Source organism: Myxocyprinus asiaticus, chromosome 12 (assembly GCF_019703515.2).
Source record: "Myxocyprinus asiaticus isolate MX2 ecotype Aquarium Trade chromosome 12, UBuf_Myxa_2, whole genome shotgun sequence".
Taxonomy (NCBI): domain Eukaryota; kingdom Metazoa; phylum Chordata; class Actinopteri; order Cypriniformes; family Catostomidae; genus Myxocyprinus; species Myxocyprinus asiaticus.
Window position 1 is genome coordinate 4554432 of NC_059355.1, and position 18116 is coordinate 4572547.

The 18116-nt window shown below is 39.1% G+C and overlaps 1 protein-coding gene across 1 annotated transcript; it reads right to left on the bottom strand.

Moving 5' to 3' along the window:
* Positions 1–723: 723 nt before the first annotated feature.
* On the bottom strand, positions 724–16539 carry LOC127449154 (caveolae-associated protein 2-like). Its single transcript, XM_051712388.1, has 2 exons — positions 15677–16539; positions 724–3579 (listed from the first exon to the last, which is right to left on the bottom strand). Exons 1-2 carry the CDS (start codon positions 16232–16234, stop codon positions 2683–2685), a joined length of 1455 nt encoding a protein of 484 aa, XP_051568348.1. The 5' UTR covers positions 16235–16539; the 3' UTR covers positions 724–2682.
* Between the last annotated feature and the right edge of the window lie 1577 nt (positions 16540–18116).

Sequence of the window (18116 nt, forward strand, 5' to 3'; positions counted from 1 at the left end):
CTTATATAAACATGATGTTTCATTAATAAAGCCCTTTATTCAACAGAATAACCATACAAAATCATTCTGAAAGATATATTTTCGTTCAGCTTTAAGACCGAGTTTCATAAAGATTTATATTCGGTAATTTTGTTGTCTGCTGTTTTTACTTGTGTCGTCACAACGCCAGAGGTCACTAGAACCTAACGAGTTCTTTGTCAAAGAGGGCGCGTCTTTGATTTGACCACTGTCTTTATCATGAAAAAGTAACCAGCGTGTTCCTGGTATAAACATTTGAAAGTTCTGAAACAGGGACAGTGATATTGACAAAGGTTTTAAATATCACATAACACACTGAAAAGGAAATTCATAATATTCTTGCCAGTTCAGATGGTCGCAAATGTTGGATATCTTTACATTACATAGCACTTATCCTTGAGTATTAACAAATTCAGTGTTGGCATGAAACAGCAGGTAAGGCACATTTATCATTACAAGTATGCTGTTTCTAACGTCACTTATTAACAACATATTTATCATGCTCAGTAAATCCTATTTATATCAATATATTATGTGTATGAAAGTGTGGGGTGTAAAAAGTTTTCACCCTTGAGAGTCATATCAAAGCCACTCCTGTTTTATATAAAACAGCCATAAGAGGTTAGAGCCTATTTCTGACAGATACTAAAGAATAACAAGACTGTGAGAAGCATAGTACTAATGAACAAGACAGACATGAAATGGCCTGGTTCAAAATTTTATTTATTTGCATTATAAGAACAGAGCGTGCTTCAATATCAAGTAGGTAAACAGGTGTCACAGAAACATTGTGAGGTGTCTGCTGTAGATAAGCCTTTTCTTTCGCATAGGTCTTCTAAAATATGATAACCCTGAAAACATTTAGCTCTTTTATGGATTATGAAGTCACTGATGCAATTAAAATTTTAAAAGCTATGCAAATATGGATTAGGGATTACAAGCATAAGCAAAAACGAATTAACGTTTGTTATTTTTTTAAGACTCAAAAGAAGTAAAACCTCGTCCCTTTTCACATCTGAAAGAGACAACCACTCAAAGCAAAGATACACACTTTTATGTTTTTGTTCAGCATTGGAATGTTGAATTGAAAATATGGTCAAATCACTCAACTTTTTTTATTGTGCAAAAAGCACAATTCACATTACAAACACAAAAAGTGATTCTCATTTACTCTGACTTATGTTATAGTGTTATATTATTATTCAGAACAAACGGTAAGAACAAAAACTCTCATTTCCTCAAAATACAATTTTCAGACCCATTTGTTGGGTCAGTGCTGTTTCTCTTGCTTTGCTTTTCTTTAAGAGATTTTCTTTTACAGCACCATTTTATTAGGGTGTGTGTGGTAGTGAATGGCATAGTGTGCACAAATATTAGTTAAATGTATTACTTATAAAAATATAAAGGTGGGGGTATTCTGGGTCCTCTATAATTTTTAAAACATGAATTCAGTTCAACAGTCAAAAGAGTTTTTTTTTTCCTTTCTCACTTTTTCTGATCTCCACCACTCTCCATACCTCTTTGTGCTAATTTGCATCCAACTTGGCTGAAAGTTTCCATCATCACTTCCAGAAAAATGCCTGTAATCTAGACTGGCCCCACAGTGCATGTTCAAGGCCTTCCTCAGCCAACACCATGCCAACAGGAGCTTGAGAAATGGTCTCAGAAAGAGCCATATATCAAAAGCAGGAATGCTTTCTGAGTAAGGCTTGAGACATATGTGGAACTCAGGGAAGACCAGGATCCCCCATGTAAGAAGTATTTCATATTTGAAGCAAGCCAAACACAGAACACTGATACTTTGTTGTGTGTGCTTAGGACAAAGAAGGGTAATTTGATAGTTTATTCTTCACTACAAAACATAAATCTAGATATGTTTGTAGTTTATGTACAATACTCTTTCCAGCTGGCTTTCCAACTTCTTTTGGAACCTTTATATACAGTATTTCTGATAAACAGAGACATTACCATTGGTGGTATACTGTATAATGTACAGTATATACTGTATATATTAATCAGATGAAAGGGCATTAATGCTGCAAATGATCTATGTTGCATATAGTCAATATCACTTTCAGCTGTGCACAGGCTGTTCCAGAATAAATGAATTGTGGGCTGAGAACCAGGCTATGGCTAAAATGTACCCTTTGGGTAGATGGAGTGCACTTGGCACCTGCTGATTTTTTTGGCTGCAAGCATTTTATTTTCCTTATCCCACTTTCATAGCTGACAGGTAGGCACCACGACAGGGTGGACAAAAAACATAAATGCTGTCTGACCAACAGCTTAAGATTAATGTAGAGTAGTATCAGCTTGAGTGAGTTCTCCCAAGTAAAACGTTTATTTACAGACTGCTGGATAAGTTGAATTGATAAGACTGCTTTTACATTGACTTCTTTAAAAAAAGCACTAAATGGTTAAAGGACTAAGGACTAACAAGAGGATTAAGGGGCCTGCTAAGCAAATATATCATAGTCCATGAATTTTGCCTTTGAATATATTCAATTCAAAGTATTGTGATATGACACAGAAATCTCTGCAAGGACTGTACTCTACCAAGACTGGGCAGATGTCTGGGTATTTGGGGGGATGGCTGGCACTGATTAGGGAAAGAGTGTTTTCTCAGCTTAGGAGGGTGTCAAGGCTGGAATGGGGGTCAGGACATTAGGATGCTTGCATGAGAGCAACACCCTCTGCTTGGCCTGCAGCTGCAGCTTCTGCTACATGGCTCTCTTCATCCTGCATGCCTTCCTTTCCTTTTTCCTTATCACCTTCCTCTTCATTCTCTCCCTGTAAAGCATTCTGGGACAACTCTATCTGGGAGGCATCCTGGGGCAGTGTCGCAGAATTGGCATACTCCTCACTTTCATCTTCTATGATTGACAGCTCAGGCTCAACCTCAGCTGTGCCATTCAGGATGCTGGGCACCTCCTTCTCCATTGCCTCCACAGCCACCTTAACTTCCTCCTGTCCCGGTGCAAGCTGGGAGTGAACCTCTTTGAAGGGCAGGTCTTCAGTTGGGCTCTCAATTGGAGCCAATTCAATGGAGGCGACGGCACTTGGTGAGCTCTCATGTTGAGATGAAGCCTCAGCCTCTGGTTCGTCGTCCCCGCTGCGAACCTTCTTGATGTTGAAGGTGAGAGGAGAGACCGTGAGGGAAGAACTCTTGGCACTAGGGTTCTTCTGGTGGTTTGGTGTCAGACTTTTCTTGATTTTCTCACGCTGCTCTGGTGACACAATCTTGGTGCTGATCTTGTTCATCTTTTTCTCAATATTCTGCCTGGAGAAAGCTTTCTTCAGGCTGTCCACTTTCTTCAGACTGGAACGCTTGATCTTCTCAGCTCGAGATCTTTCAACTCTGGACTCAGCTTCAAGGTTTAAAACTGCCAAAATTTCATCCTCATCCTCCTCTGGTCCCTGCTCCTCATCCGAGGAAAGGGCAATTGTGTGAAGGCCCTCCTCTAAAGAACGGTTGGCATCGATGGCTGGGGCCTCCTCCTCAACTTCAGGTAACGGCACAGGTTCCTTCACAAAGACACTTGACGGGATCTCATTTTCCTCCTGCATAACAGAAATGTATAACTGTAAATGAGGATCAAGTATATTTTTAGTTCACTCTTACACCTACTTCAACATACCGTATTTTCACCCACTAAAATCCCACACAGGATAGCCCTTAAGGCCCCAGCACACTTACGGAGAAGTTTTTCGTTCAGTGGTAAAAAGAAGTTCAAAACAGCTGAGCAACGACATACTATTTGTGAACATTCAGACACCGCCATACTGCAGGGGGAGGCGTTTAGAGGTTTAAAAATTAGGATGCTCAAGACTACATGTAAAACATCGACTATGACATTAAAATGTGCTATCAGTGAATTAAAGCCTTATTCTATAAGTAAAATTCACACAAGATTAATAAAAACCTGTTGTTTTAACCACTTAATGATGATTTAAAATAATATATATATAGTAAATAATGTGTAATTTGTCTTGTTTACATTCTAAATTGATGGAGCTAATGCACTAACATGCTATACCCAGTCATGGTATACACCGATTACACTCTGTTGTAGTAATTTATGATGACACTGATACTACTGCTAAGATGGTTGTATAAACAGTGTTAATTGGCAGAATACAGACAAAAGAATGATGATAGGTATATCTTTGGGCAGATGTGTGAATGACTTTCTGCTACAGATGGCACATGAGTGAATGGGCACTTAAGAGTTTTTGAGTAGATTATATTCCTTTTGTAGAGTAATTAAACGAAAAAACAAAATCGTGTGACATGGTCTTGGAAAATGTCTCTATGTGAACAATCATACAGACGAAGGTAAGTTTGCACCAGCTCACTGTTCATGTTGACTGAGCTTAACTGACTGAATGGGAATTAGCTGTGGGCCTCAAAGTAGGTGGAGCTCCAGGTCACAACTTCCGATGATGTGGACCAAGAAGGTGTTTAGCAGCCGGTAAGAAGTTTTCCTCAAAGTTTATCCCTGGCGGGCTGTTATGAACCACCGAATCAAACTAAAAACACATTTTGGCCAGATTTTGTTCTAAATGAAATCTCACCCGTTCGTTCTTCGATTTCGTATGAAGTATGCAGGGGCCTTTACTATACAGTTCTGCCCAGTTTGGTGTCTAGGATTTCATTTTTTCCACATTTTATTTGGATTTCAAAAGACACTGTGTAAAAGGCAATGGTTTCCCCACTTGCTAATACCACAGAGGAATCCAAGTCAGTGCCCAAAATACTGCTTGCAAGTTTTGTATTTGGTTGTCTGGACAACTGGAGTGTAAGATCCGATGATTCATAAGACAGCCATGTCTTTGTGGGAGATACATTATTTTCAATACTTTCTACATTGTCTTCAATAGTTTTAAAGTCATAACCTGATTTTATAAAAACAAACTAATAATATGTTTCAAAAGGTCTTAAAATAAACAAAATACCTTATCTGGCAAAGTAATTAATCATTAAACAAGAAAAATCAACTTCCCTTCCAAGGAAATTTACTGACTGAAATTATTTCAAAGGAGACCAGTCTGATTTGTTTCTTACTCTAAACATCTTTAAATGTTTGTTATAGCAAAACTTCCCTGAAAACTCAAAAACACTCTAAATGCAGCCTAAAACAGGACACCTCAGACATTGGATCTGTCTGTGGCTTTGCAGGTGTAAGGGGGATAAAGACAGCTGTATGGGCTTGTTTGGCTTGACAGTGGTTGTCCTCCACCAACCTTTGACCTTGTATCAGAATATCATAAGACGATACAGTGTACTGTATCATGTCTTCAGGGTCATCCTGCTCAGCTTCTACTATGAAGTAGCAAAAAAGTATCATTATTGAGTGACAACACATAAGATGCACTATTTTGTAAATGCTGTTGCCAAGGGGACAATAACAACTAGTGTCAAAAACATTGTATACCACCCCAGTTTTCCCTCCTGGATACAACCATAAAGGCTCAAGAATAGTGAGACTGTGGAAGGAAGGCCAGGCATGACCCTACACAGCTTATATCAGAGTTTCCTCTGAGTTTTGGAGGATAGCCAAGAAAGGAGGGCAATTGGAAAAAAAGAGAGAAAAGATAAAGCAGGGAAGTGTGGTGAAGGGCTTTGAAAGGGAGTAGGATTAAGATCAGGAAGCATTTGGGGTGGAGTGCAGGAATAGGGACACCTGGACAGCAGTCCTGTTTGGTCCCCCACCCGTCAGAATGTTCCATGGCATGACAGAAATGTGCAGGAGAGTCAGAGACTTTTTTCTTAGCGATAAGACTCTAAATTCTGGTACAAATGAGGTCACATCACACAGGAAACCTTCCAGTTAATTGCATTAACTCTTTTATTTTTTGAACAGTTGAAAATATAAGCAAAGCACACACACAAACGTACATGTGAACGTAAACACAAACTATCTTAATGTTCACATCTGCTCTTCTAAGATGATAGAAAAATTGTGTTTTCCTCTGAGCCCCCATCAAAACTCTGGTCTAAGAAACGCTCTGTGTGTGAGGGAATACGAGTTTGGACTGTCGAACTATGGGGACAGATTTAACCTAACAGGACTAACAAAAAGTATACATAATGACTGATGGTAATCTCTGTGGATATTTGCGATACACTAAATCAGGGGTAAAATGTTGCTTTTGGGATTTGGCAAATCTGTCCAACCTACCACAGAACTTTACATTGGAAGGCAAATATGTATCAAAGGTATTGGAATGATATTGCTGGCATTGTTGGAGCATGAATCTGACCGACTCTCTGCATATTTTATCGTGGAATTTCAATTTTCAAGTTCCATCAGGCACTGATTGTGTTACCACAGCAATAGTCAGCGTTAACTTGGATACTTGGACTTAAATCAGTGTCAGCCCTGCCTATTAAGCAACATAAGCGGCTGCATAGGGCCCCGCGACCACCAGAGGGCGCTCTAGCATGTGTTCAGTGTGGCTGAAGAATTATTATCACTAAGTGTCTATAGAACTGACCACACAGCCAGGCTATATGCACACCAATAGTACGATGGAACCTGTCAAAACTAAGAAAATATTATAATATTATTAAAGAAGACATGTGTATGAATATAACTGAAAGTAAATGTGGTATCCTCGCCGTGTTCGGGGGCTCACTGTAGGTTGAGAAGTGCAGAGAAGCTTTTAGTTCAGGTAGGGAGGGGGGCGAGGCGGGCAGCCGCATGCACGCCTTTCATCTCACGGACCGGCAGAGAGCGAGGGACATGATGGCGACGTGGCTACCCGCTCCTTGGACCTGAAGAGACCGGTGTCTTTAGAGCCAATCTGCATTTAAAGGCAGACAGACCCCTGTCACGGATGTATTTAAGATGTATTATATGTATTATACTAAATGCTGTTAGATTATAAACTGTTTTAGAATACACTATTACACTGCTGTGCAAATCGTATCTGCCACAATTTACACCAGGCTGTAAGTACCACGTGCCACTATTTACAATAAATGTAAATAGCATCTACCATACCTTAATTTGGTAATTATTTATTTTTTATTTGTTTGCATAGTCTTGGAATTTGATAAAATGTAATTATTAATTTGTGCATGTGATTGGTTTGTTTGGTTAGTTTAAAGATTACATTTTTTAAATTTTGCACATCTAAAGCAGTTCTGCCTGTTGATAGTTTTGCATTTTTAAGCTTTGTACTTTTTAATACATTTTCTTGTTTATTTGCAGTTTAAGCTTGCCTAGTTTTTGATGTTGGGTGTGTTTGGTTAGGTGTACATGTAGATAGAGAGGCCAATTTTGAAAATCTGCTTAAGGCCCCCAAAATGTCAGACTTAAATACTCAGCTGTAGAAAACAGAGTGTGACATAATATTTTCTGTAATGTTACAGCTCCTGAAGTTTGCAGACGACACTACTGTCATCGACCTCATCCAAGTTGACGATGAGTCTGTATACAGAAGGGAGGTTGAATGGCTGGCTCACTGGTGCAGTCATAACAACCTGGAGCTGAATACGCTCAAGACAGTGGAGATGATTGTGGACTTTAGGAGGAACACCCCAACATTGACCCCGCTCACCATTCTGAATAGCACTGTGGCAGCAGTGGAGTCATTCAGGTTCCTGGGCACTACCATCTCACAGGACCTGAAGTGGGAGACCCACATTGACTCCACTGTGAAAAAGGTGCAGCAGAGGTTGTACTTCCTTCGCCAGTTGAGGAAGTTCAACCTGCCACAGGCGCTGCTGATACAGTTCTACTCAGCAGTCATTGAGTCTGTCCTCTGCACTTCAATAACTGTCTGGTTTGGTTCATCTATGAAATCGGACATCAGAAGACTACAGAGGACAGTTCGGACTGCTGAGCAGATTATTGGTTGCCCCTTGCCCTCCCTTCAAGAACTGTACACTTCAAGAGTGAGGAAAAGGGCCGGTAAAATCACTCTGGACCCCACTCACCCAGCCGACTACCTTTTTGAACTGTTGCCTTCTGGCCGACGCTTCAGAGCACTGAGCACCAGAACCGTCAGGCACAAGAACAGTTTTTTCCCTCAGGCTATCCATCTCATGAACAGTTAAAACGATATTATAATTTCATTCCCATCATGCAGGAAAGCCTCTAAAATTGATAGTGGAATGTTGACATTTTGATATATGTTTGAGTTTAACAGCAGCTTGTGTTATATCTTGGCTCTGTTTTAAGTGAACGGTTTCTCTTGACTTTACAAGGTTCATCTAGTTCCCAGAACTTGTGCATTTTAAATCACTTTGGATGATCAGCATATACAAAGTTACATACTCTGTTTAAATAAAATAAAATAGAATAGAGCAACACCAACATGCAGCTTTAAACATTCCTCCTGTGCATTATGGCCTCTTTAGGACACAAGATCCTCTCCCTCCGTGGGAAACCAAACAGTTAATTCCATGCATTCTGCCCTTTAGGTATGAGATCTGGATATGACTTGTGAATGACTACATCCTCCTCACTTTTTTCATATTTAGTTTAGTGTGAATCTTTTGGACTTCTCTCACAATATGTTTTTGTCAATAAAGACCATGATTGCCGCATTCTGAGCAGACTGTCACATGATCCTCTACGTTTGAATCATTTGTGTACTAAACCGGTTCTTCTTGCCTTGGGCAATGTGGGCGCTTGTGAAAGCTGAGTTGATACATGTTTTCTCATTTGCAGGAGATGAATATTCAAAGACCTCACAAGAGGTAAATAAAGTTTCTCTTTTTATGGTTATTCAAGCAATGCATTTTTAGAGAGGGTTTTACTAAACAGAGTATGAGTCATTGTATACAGTGCATGCTTTGTGCATGCTCTCACTGTGCAAGAGAAAACAAGAGGTTTTATGTGAGATTTGCTCGGATGTATTCCTAATTTACACATGCTTTGGTGTCTGTTATTATATAAAGTTGATCAGTATCAACTTTATATATGAGTATATATTATGTATTTATGTAGAGTTTCATACATTTCCATCACACATACCACACACCAGTCGAAAATCTGGTCACACTTGAATGTATATTTCTCTTGTAAATTTTGTTTTAAAGGCTAATTCTTAAATGCTTAAAATAAGTTTTATAGACAAACATAAATTTGCTTATATACAGTATGTGCTTATAAATTGTGCTTTATGATTCTAAAACATGTAATAAGGGCACTGTAAGTCACTTTGGATAAAAGCGTCTGCCAAATGTGTAAATGTAAAAAAATGAAAGGTTTTTATTTTGTATCATTCTGAAAGATTTTTTTTATTTTTATTCCCATTCCGGCTTACCACAGGCTCCTTTCCAAATTGTAACCGGTTAGAATGAAATAAAAGAATGGTAAATTTTCTTTTTAAAATTACAGTACTCTGTGCTAAGTGTGGGTGAAATACAGTACCAGTTGCAGTGTTGCCAGATCTTGCAAGAGAAACAAACGAACTGGTCTGGAAAGATAAGCCTAAAATACGTAAAAATAAGCAATTAAATTTTTTCCTATGTGGGGGAATTATTAGCATAGAAATCATAACAAGCATAGTATAAGCCTCATCCACAATGTGCTATTAGGAAGAGAAATGTGATGCAGCGGTTTTACTAAAAAAGGAGAAAACTACTTTTTTCCAGGCAACAGGAAGTGTAATTCCGGAAATGTACTGTGATAAACCCTTTGGTCTTTGGTTACATAAAAAAAATTTTGGCACAAAATTAACAGGTTATTAATTGGTTACCTGCATTTAGAAATAAAAATAAAAGGACTTTGCTTCCATTTTCTGTTACATTCTGTAAAAAAATAAGTTTGTTTTTGGTTTTCGTTCCTTGAACCATTTTTAGTCCCTATCCCATTTTTCCATTTATTACATTATTTCATAGTTTTGATGAAAATGTTATTATTATAAAATGTTAAAAATAGTAATAATAACTAAAGAATAAGTAGGCGTGTCCAAACTTTTGACTAGTAGTGTGTTCGCAGACACACAAACAAACGTTGGCTCCTCTCTGTGCCATGCACTCGCCTCTCATTGCTGTAAGTTAAAGTGTTATCATTGACACTATCCAGTTGTTCTCTCAATACTGACTTCATGTTGTAAACACTTGACCAATGCTTCACCTCAAGGCATACTTATGAAGGATTGGGGTCCTAAATTTGGTCAGCGGTGGGGTGTGGAATGTTATAGGCATGAGTGGCTCTGTTTGAAGGGGTTGTGGATGGTGAGGGTTTATTAGCAAGCTCATATTCTGTTTTTATCTCTAGTGATACAGTGGGGCCTCCAGCCCCTGTGATTTGCTGAAAATTTTTCATGCTTGCATTCCCCTTTCCTGCCGCCCATTAACATCACATCTGACTGGAAGCAGCTGTTTAACCTCATACACTCTGCCCATGTGCTCTGCTTTTGCATCAAACATGAACAACAGGCATGTTCTCATGTACATTCTCTGTCTCTATTGTTACTACACAGAACCCAGTGCAACACTTTGAGGGAGAGAGACATTGAGAAGAGAGCTGGGGAATGGCGGTGTTGAGATGTGTGTGTTTTTGTGTGCAATTAAAAGTATGTGTCTGTATGTGTTTACATGTATGTAAGAAGTCAGCTGGAACAAAATACTTAGGGCAAGACAGGGTGGGAGAACTGAGTGTAAGAGGGCTTCCCTCTCAAAAAAAAATCAGCTCTGGAAAAACATCTAGCAAAAATGACTTAGTAAGAGTGTGTGGAGAGACATAAATGGTGATAAGAAACTAAATAAGTGAGTGAGTGAGTGATTCAATACAGGGAAAAGGCCTTACTAAAAGGTCTTATATTGAATAACGTAACTGATGTAACGGTATTGATAACTCTTAGGACCAGATTTAGGATCTGGCTTATCTATCAATTGATCTATATCTTATTACAATCACACTTTATAATAAGGTTCCTTTTGTTAACATTAGTTAACATGAACTAACAATGAACAATCCTTTTACAGCATTTACTAATCTTGGTTAATGTTAAATTTGACATTTACTAATACATGTTTAATATCAAAAGATGTATTTGTTAACATTAGTTAATACACTATGAACTAACATGAACTAACAATGAACAATTGTATTTTTATTAACTAACATTAAAAGATTAATAAATGAGGCAAAAAATATATAGTTCATTGATTATTCATGATACCTTATGCATTAACTAATTTTAATGAATGGAACCTTATTGTAGTTTGTAATTTTTGTGCTGTTGATAGGAAAAAAAACAACAACAAAAAAACAGATAGTCCTGCCCTAAACTCTGGCTGAGTCATATTGTTGTATCAAGCAGGAGGGGTCACTCAAAACAAACAGAGGAACTTTTATAGCGGCAGAGACAGTGTTTACAGTTTTGATGCTTACTTATAGTTGTCTCTGCATATCAAGCAGGGATAGGAGAAAGTTGTATTTTAACATCGAAAAAGGTACACACTTCAGCTTTAACAAAGATAATGTGCAGTCAACTGGACGTAATAGCAAAATATAGGCCTACCCAAACAGGGTAATCAGGACCCCGAAGAGGTTTACGTTTTACTAACTTAACCTTTACCATTAAGAATAGTTTGATCTAAGTGTGTGAAAGGGTGCATTGCTACTTGCTTTATAATTGATTTGAGGTCTACTATGAGCTTGTAGGATGGTTTGTACTGGTGTTTATCTAGGATGTGTCTCCCTACACAAGTTCCCATGGCATTGTGAGTGCGTATGGTTTTCTCTCTGTGCTGGCATTGCTCCCTGCCATGGGACACACACAATAACAGCTTTTGTCTCTCCAGTGTATATTTAAGCAGAACCAAAGAGCCAGAAATCTGTCAGCATTCATAACCTTAGTGCAAAGTCATGTCTGTTTTTATAGATAATTGCAATATGTGTCCAACTCAAGAAGGCAAAATGTTACATTTCGCCCATGCCTAATCCACCATTGACCCTGTCAGACCAGTCTTCCCCTTTATTCAGTTTGACATATGGTTTATATTCGTGTATGTTTTCCTTTTATGTGTGTGTTAGTGTATAAATGTTCAGAATGCTCGTCCTCATTTAGATTTGATTGTGAAATATGGATTTGAATGATATATTTGCATTTCATTTGATTCATTAGGGGAGCAGAATTAAGGGGAGTGAGCAACACCTGGAGGCAGTTTATTAAATACCTGTCAACATAGCTGCAAACCATTAAAGTGCCATTAAATAAACATTGAGAACTCATTTTAAAAATCTGTTACACTTATATGTGTGTGGTCGTCATCTGGATATAGTGTAGTATGTAGATCAACTATATGTAGTTGTAACTATAGTCCTATGTGCATAAACATATCCAGTCCTTCTCATGTCACACATTTCACATGCTCATCCAGTATTTAACCTAGTGCAGTGGAATGACATAGGGTGAACCCTGAGGCAGGGGCCACTCACATCTCCAAAAGAGCCTCAAATGCCTGGGGAATTTTGGATGGCCCGCATCTACCCTGCTAAAAAAGACAAGCTTAGACCAGAATGAATTTACATGCTGACCCACCTGGTTAAGTGCTGGTCTGGTGCTAGTCTAGCTATGCATTTGGCTTGTGGGACATTGAAATTAGTTATTTATTACTGTTTCATTGTGTTTTACTGTTATGTGTACTGTGTTTTTTTCCCCCCTTTCTTTCATTTGTGTGTAGCTATCAGGTCGACTTGTTCTGGTCAAATTGGAGCTCTAACAATCAGTTCCAGATAGTTAGCTGTCACACATGTATGCAGTGTTTTGGCTGCATGCTCAGTGTGCTGTGAGAGATGTGGGGGTGAGAATTGTGTAATTTGCAAATATAATAGTTTAAAAAAAAAAAAAACATTCTCTGAGCGACAGGTAAATTGTAAATCTTCAACTGTACTGAATCCCTTTTCTTATTTAGCCTCTACTAGTCACTTTCATTTGATGGTGCACCAGTGGGGACTGTAATAGTAAGCTGAGTTTAGAGTAAGATAATGGCTTTTTGATGGACAATGGAAAACAAACACTCTTGTCTTCCTTCTCTCTGCCTGCAGGACTTCTATCCCTCACTCTTTTTCTGCTTTTCTCTCTGTCTCTTTCCTCTCCTCTCCCTGTAGAGGCACAGATGGCCTTATTAGGTGATAGCGCAAGACTAGTCATAAAAATATTCCATCTTATGCATTCCTACTCTAAGATTTGTCTTCCAGTGTGATGAAAATTAAAGCACTGTGCACTTATCGTAATGAGAGCTTCGAGATATTGTGCATACAAAACACACTCCATATGTTGTCTTTTTCAGAACCCAGGGGAAATTAATCCAATGTGTTCACTAAAAGTTGTGTCATACTGAATAATTGCAAAAGGAATGACTACATTGTTTGGCTAAACCCAGGAACTCTCCTCATTAGCTAACAAACTTTACAAGCTCTGTCCTTCTTGTTTCTTCTATATGGCTCTGGTCACCAAAGTCTTGATCCATGTCTCATTGAGGTCTACTTGATTGTGGTTATTGGCCTATTTATATATTTTAAAGAGAGAGGGAGAGACTCGTTTCACTTGTGGAATGTGAGAGTTTAAGACAGAGTCTCTGCTTATGCAAGAGCAGCGTTTTCTTGCTCATGTAGTCTGCCTGAGGGGAGAAGCTAAGCACCCCTAATCAAAAATCAGCAGGGGAAGACACAAGTGATAAAAGAGGGTGTGGTTAACATCTATATTGGGCTTTGGCAATGAGGAAATAAATGTAAGAATGTTTAAAGACAAATAGACAATTTGTTTACTGACAAAACCACAAAGTTGGCTTCACCCAAAAGTCTTTTTTAGTCTTGTCAAGCATGTTCAATAGTGAACATTTGTATATAAATGTGAGAAAATTTGGCAGAAGAAACTTGAAAGGTCTCCTTAGTTTTCCTGCTGAAGTTTAACATGTCTGTTTAACAAGCTGAGGAGAATTGCAATACTGGTCGGTCTGCACTTTGCACATCATACTTGAGAGACAAACCCAGGCAACCCAAAGAGACAGCAGAAGAGGGTACTATGAGGGAAGATCAAAGTAAATAAGATGAGGAATTTTAGAGGGAGTGTTTGTGGGTCTTTTAGGCATGTCAGATTAGGAAATGTCCAAGTTCTAGGAACACTTTGCCCCTGTGTCAATCCCAGTCCCACCCATTCTCATAATGTAGGGTAGATCACTGAACCAAAAAAAAAAAAAAAAAAAAAAACAGAGGGGGATTACACACATATTCCCTTATACCAAGACCAGACATGTCTTGACTGCTTTGCAGCACTACTAATCCCTTTCAAGTAAAGTAAAGAGAGCAAATTATTTAGTGAAATAGAAATGAACAGGGAACGGTGTGAAAAAAAGCGGCATGGGAAAGCCTTCATTTACTATCTACCACAACTATTTGACTTGGAAAATTCTCCTACAAATAAACATTGTAGATGCCATAGCAACATGCACATTTTTGTGCAGCTGCAGCTAAACAGCACTCTGTCTGTGATGGTTGTTAGCAAACAAAACAAATATTCTCATGAGATATACTCTCGCTGTTTAAGGCAGAGAGGGAAAGCTGAGGTTTTTCACACTGGCTCATCAAAGGAAACTTACCTTCCCCTCTTATTTAAACATTATCTTTGCAAAGAGAGAGAAATTGGACCTTGAGTTTTTTTCTGAAAAATGTGTTTCACTATGCACTCTCTTTCTCCTAGTCTGTATATTGTGCACTTCTGCAGTAACACAGCTGGGAGAAGGGAGGGGAAAATGGAAGTCCTCTCTCAACTCCCTCTTACTTTGGAATTGTTGAGTCATTCAGCTGATTGCAGGTCTTGCAGCAAACAGCAGCTAGCCAGTATAGCATAGCACACTTCAGCACAGGCTTTCTGACAACAGGATACACATTACGTTGCACTGTAGTTGATCTCTGGACACACCTTCTATTCCTGACTATTGTGCTTTAAATAATAGCTTTTGGCTAAGCTTCAAAACAAGCCTCCCTTACTGAATCTCTTGCACTCTTGCTTTTCTTTCTGAAATAAAGGGCTATCTAAAACTTTTACAGTAGGTTAGAGAGGTTAATACTTTGAGTCAAGCACATGCTTTGTGAAAAATTAGTACAAAGTCCTTGATTAAATAGTTATTCAGATGCTCTAAGTTCCCCAACATCCATTATAAACAAAGCCATTGATTTCAGGTTTGACCATCACAGCAGCACTCAGCAGTTTGGGTTGTGTTGTTCGAGCTTTTGACCCCCAAAGCAACAGCTTTTAGAGGTAGAGATAAAACATGGCCACCTAATTCTTGCTTCCATGCTGCCCCACCTCAAAATGACCCTAAGCAATATCACACCCTCTCAGCATTGTGTTCATCTTTACACTCTGAACTATGACCCTTTTCTGCTCCTTCAAAAATGTACCCTCCCTGAGAGAGTAATGTGATATTATCTAAAACTGTGAAGTAATTTGGTCAAATGACATTTGGTCTGATTTATTAGACTCTACTCAGCTGTGTAAGAAAGTAATATCCCTTATTGTCTGGAGCTGGAGTTGGAGACAGTTGAACTTGGTTCCTAAAAGACATGCAGCAATGAACACAAACAATTCAATCTTTCATGTGTCTTTACCTTAGCACTTCAAAAAACCCACATTGCCAGTTGTCCCCCCTGCCCCACCAACACACAAGCACATACTCTCTATTTACCTGGAAGATGAGCACTTTGAAGTTGTTCCTCCTGAGCAGGTGAGTGTGATTGACCTCCAATTTCTTCACCTGGACGGCCTGCTTATCCATCTTGTCCTTAACCTCCTTCATGTGGACGCTGACCTTGCGGCTTTTCTCCAGCAGCTTGCTGACTGTGTTCGAGGTGGAGGTGTGACTCTTGGACAGCTTGATCATATCATTCTGGATGCCCCTCACAGCCCCCTCTATTTCGACTTGTCTCATCTCCATCTTTTGCTGGTTCTCCTGCACTGTGTCCAGCATGTTTACCAGCTTATCTAGAAGGGTCAGGACTGTGATGGCGTTCACCGGGCCTGTAGCTGAGGCTCCATCTCTGGTGAGAGTGCCTGTGGTGGCCCCAGCCAGAGCTCCAGGACTGCTAGGTTCTCCACTTAGGGCGTTGATGGCGGCAGTGCCCAGTTGGGAGAGGCTATGGGTGGGTGAAGACTGAGTGGGACTAGGGGTGGGCACCACCAGCTCCTGGCTCTCATGTGCACTTACCATGCTGCTCCTCTCTGCCTGGACTGCATCTTCTCCCATTCTGAGGCTGTTCTTGGTCTTGGCAGATCACTATGTACACAGAAAAATGGTCTTGCTTTTTCTTTTCTTTTTACCTTTAAGCGAGCTACTCGTGCAGTACCGGTCTCCTCTTCCACTGGATTTTAATGCCTGTAAGCTCTTACAAACTTTGATTCTTGTTTACAGGCTTGTGAAAAATGTTCAGCTTCCAGGTTTAGCATTCCCACCCCTTTTTTGAAGATAGCCACACTCTCTCAGTTTTTCCTCTCTCTCTTTCTGTCTCTCCTTCCCTCTCTTGCTCTCTGGCGCTATTGGAAGAGCAGCACAGAGGCTTCCCCACAGCTTAAAAAGCCCATCCACACCCAATAGGGGTGGAGCTTGGTTTCCATGGCAGCTAGCCCAGCCTATTGCTGAGGGAATTATGTGTTTGCATGTGTAGAGTGTGAGTATGTGGGTGTGTAAATTGGGACATGAGCAACTCTCTCCACATTAGGAGTCCCCCCCCCCCAAACTAAACTTCTATGTCGCTCTAGGTTTTGTTTTGTTTATGTTGAAGAGAGCAATAGTATATTGAGAGTCATGTTTGAACAATGATCTCATCTGTGCATGAGTAAATGAATGTGTGAGTGAGTGAGCATATCTTGCCATGTATTTATTTTGTATAAGTTTGTTTACAGTCACACTATTACAGAAACAGTATGAGTGGAGTCATTTTTCCTGTCTGCAGCTGTAGTAGAAGCATGGAGAAACTCAACATCAGATCTGGAAATCCTTGCGATTACATGTCCCTAAACAGGGAAATGCAGAGGTCAACAAAAACATAGTCAAGTTGAATCCTTAACCTCAGTAGACTCATCCTGTGGGGATTTAAGCAGCTTCCAGGGTGTTCTTGTAAAGATTTATATTGTGCTTTGTTAACTTATAAAACTTAAAAAAATAAAAGAAGAAGAAAGAAAGAAAAACACCTTAAAAAAATTAAGGGCTGTCAATAATAAATCACTGCTAATCTTTTTTTTAGTTAATACATCGTCAGTTTCGTACTCATTCTGAAAAAGTATTATTGTATGAGTTGGGTTTAGCAATTAAAATAGATTACACTTCTTGTAAAATGTACATGTATATACTGTATATAGGGAACACCAGGGCTAGTTCTCACACTTTTAACTTCAGTGAATATTTCTCAGGGTACATTTATTTTTTAATATATATTTTTGCATAGCCACATACTTTAAAGTCTTGACTACAAAAACAAAACAAAAAACAACAACAACTGTATATTTTCACCGATCATAACCAGGAAAAACACATTGACCTTTAGAGAAAACATACCCCGCTGTTGTGTCACACTATATGGGGTAAGTTGTCACAATGGAACCTGCAATTAAACCAGTGACAGAGGTTTCATGGGAACATTGGGGGGACATGTTCTGAGCTAACCTCCCTCTCTAATAACTCTGTTTTCTTTGGCATTCGCCTCTTACACACAAAAACACACACACAAACAATGACTTAATTGCTCCCATTTCCTCCTTTCTGCATTGTTATGTGTGCCTCCATTATGTAATCTTCCCTCATTTTCCAGCACATGATAATGGAAACATGGAATACTGTGGAAACGTGGAATTCTGAGAGGGGAAAAGGGCCCATCCACCGTCCCCTTGATCTCTGACCTCTACTGTGGGGATACTTCTCATGTTTACATCGATTACATTTTTACTTTAAGAAAACACTTTATTATAACACACAAGCACATGATTTTTGACAAGTCCATACTGGGTTTTCTAAATGCAAAGCGCTTCACAGACATGTGTCTGCTTGTATAGCTCCACCCTTACACAGTTATAAATAGCATGATGATTTTGAACTTTTCTTCAGTAAAATAAATAAATAAACGAAAAATCAG

Coding starts and splice junctions, on each gene's coding strand:
- LOC127449154 (XM_051712388.1), bottom strand. CDS start 16,234: ATGGGAGAAGATGCAGTCCAGGCAGAGAGGAGCAGCATGGTAAGTGCA. Junction 3,580..15,676: donor TCAAAGTGCTCATCTTCCAG/GTAAATAGAGAG, acceptor TCTGTTATGCAG/GAGGAAAATGAGATCCCGTC.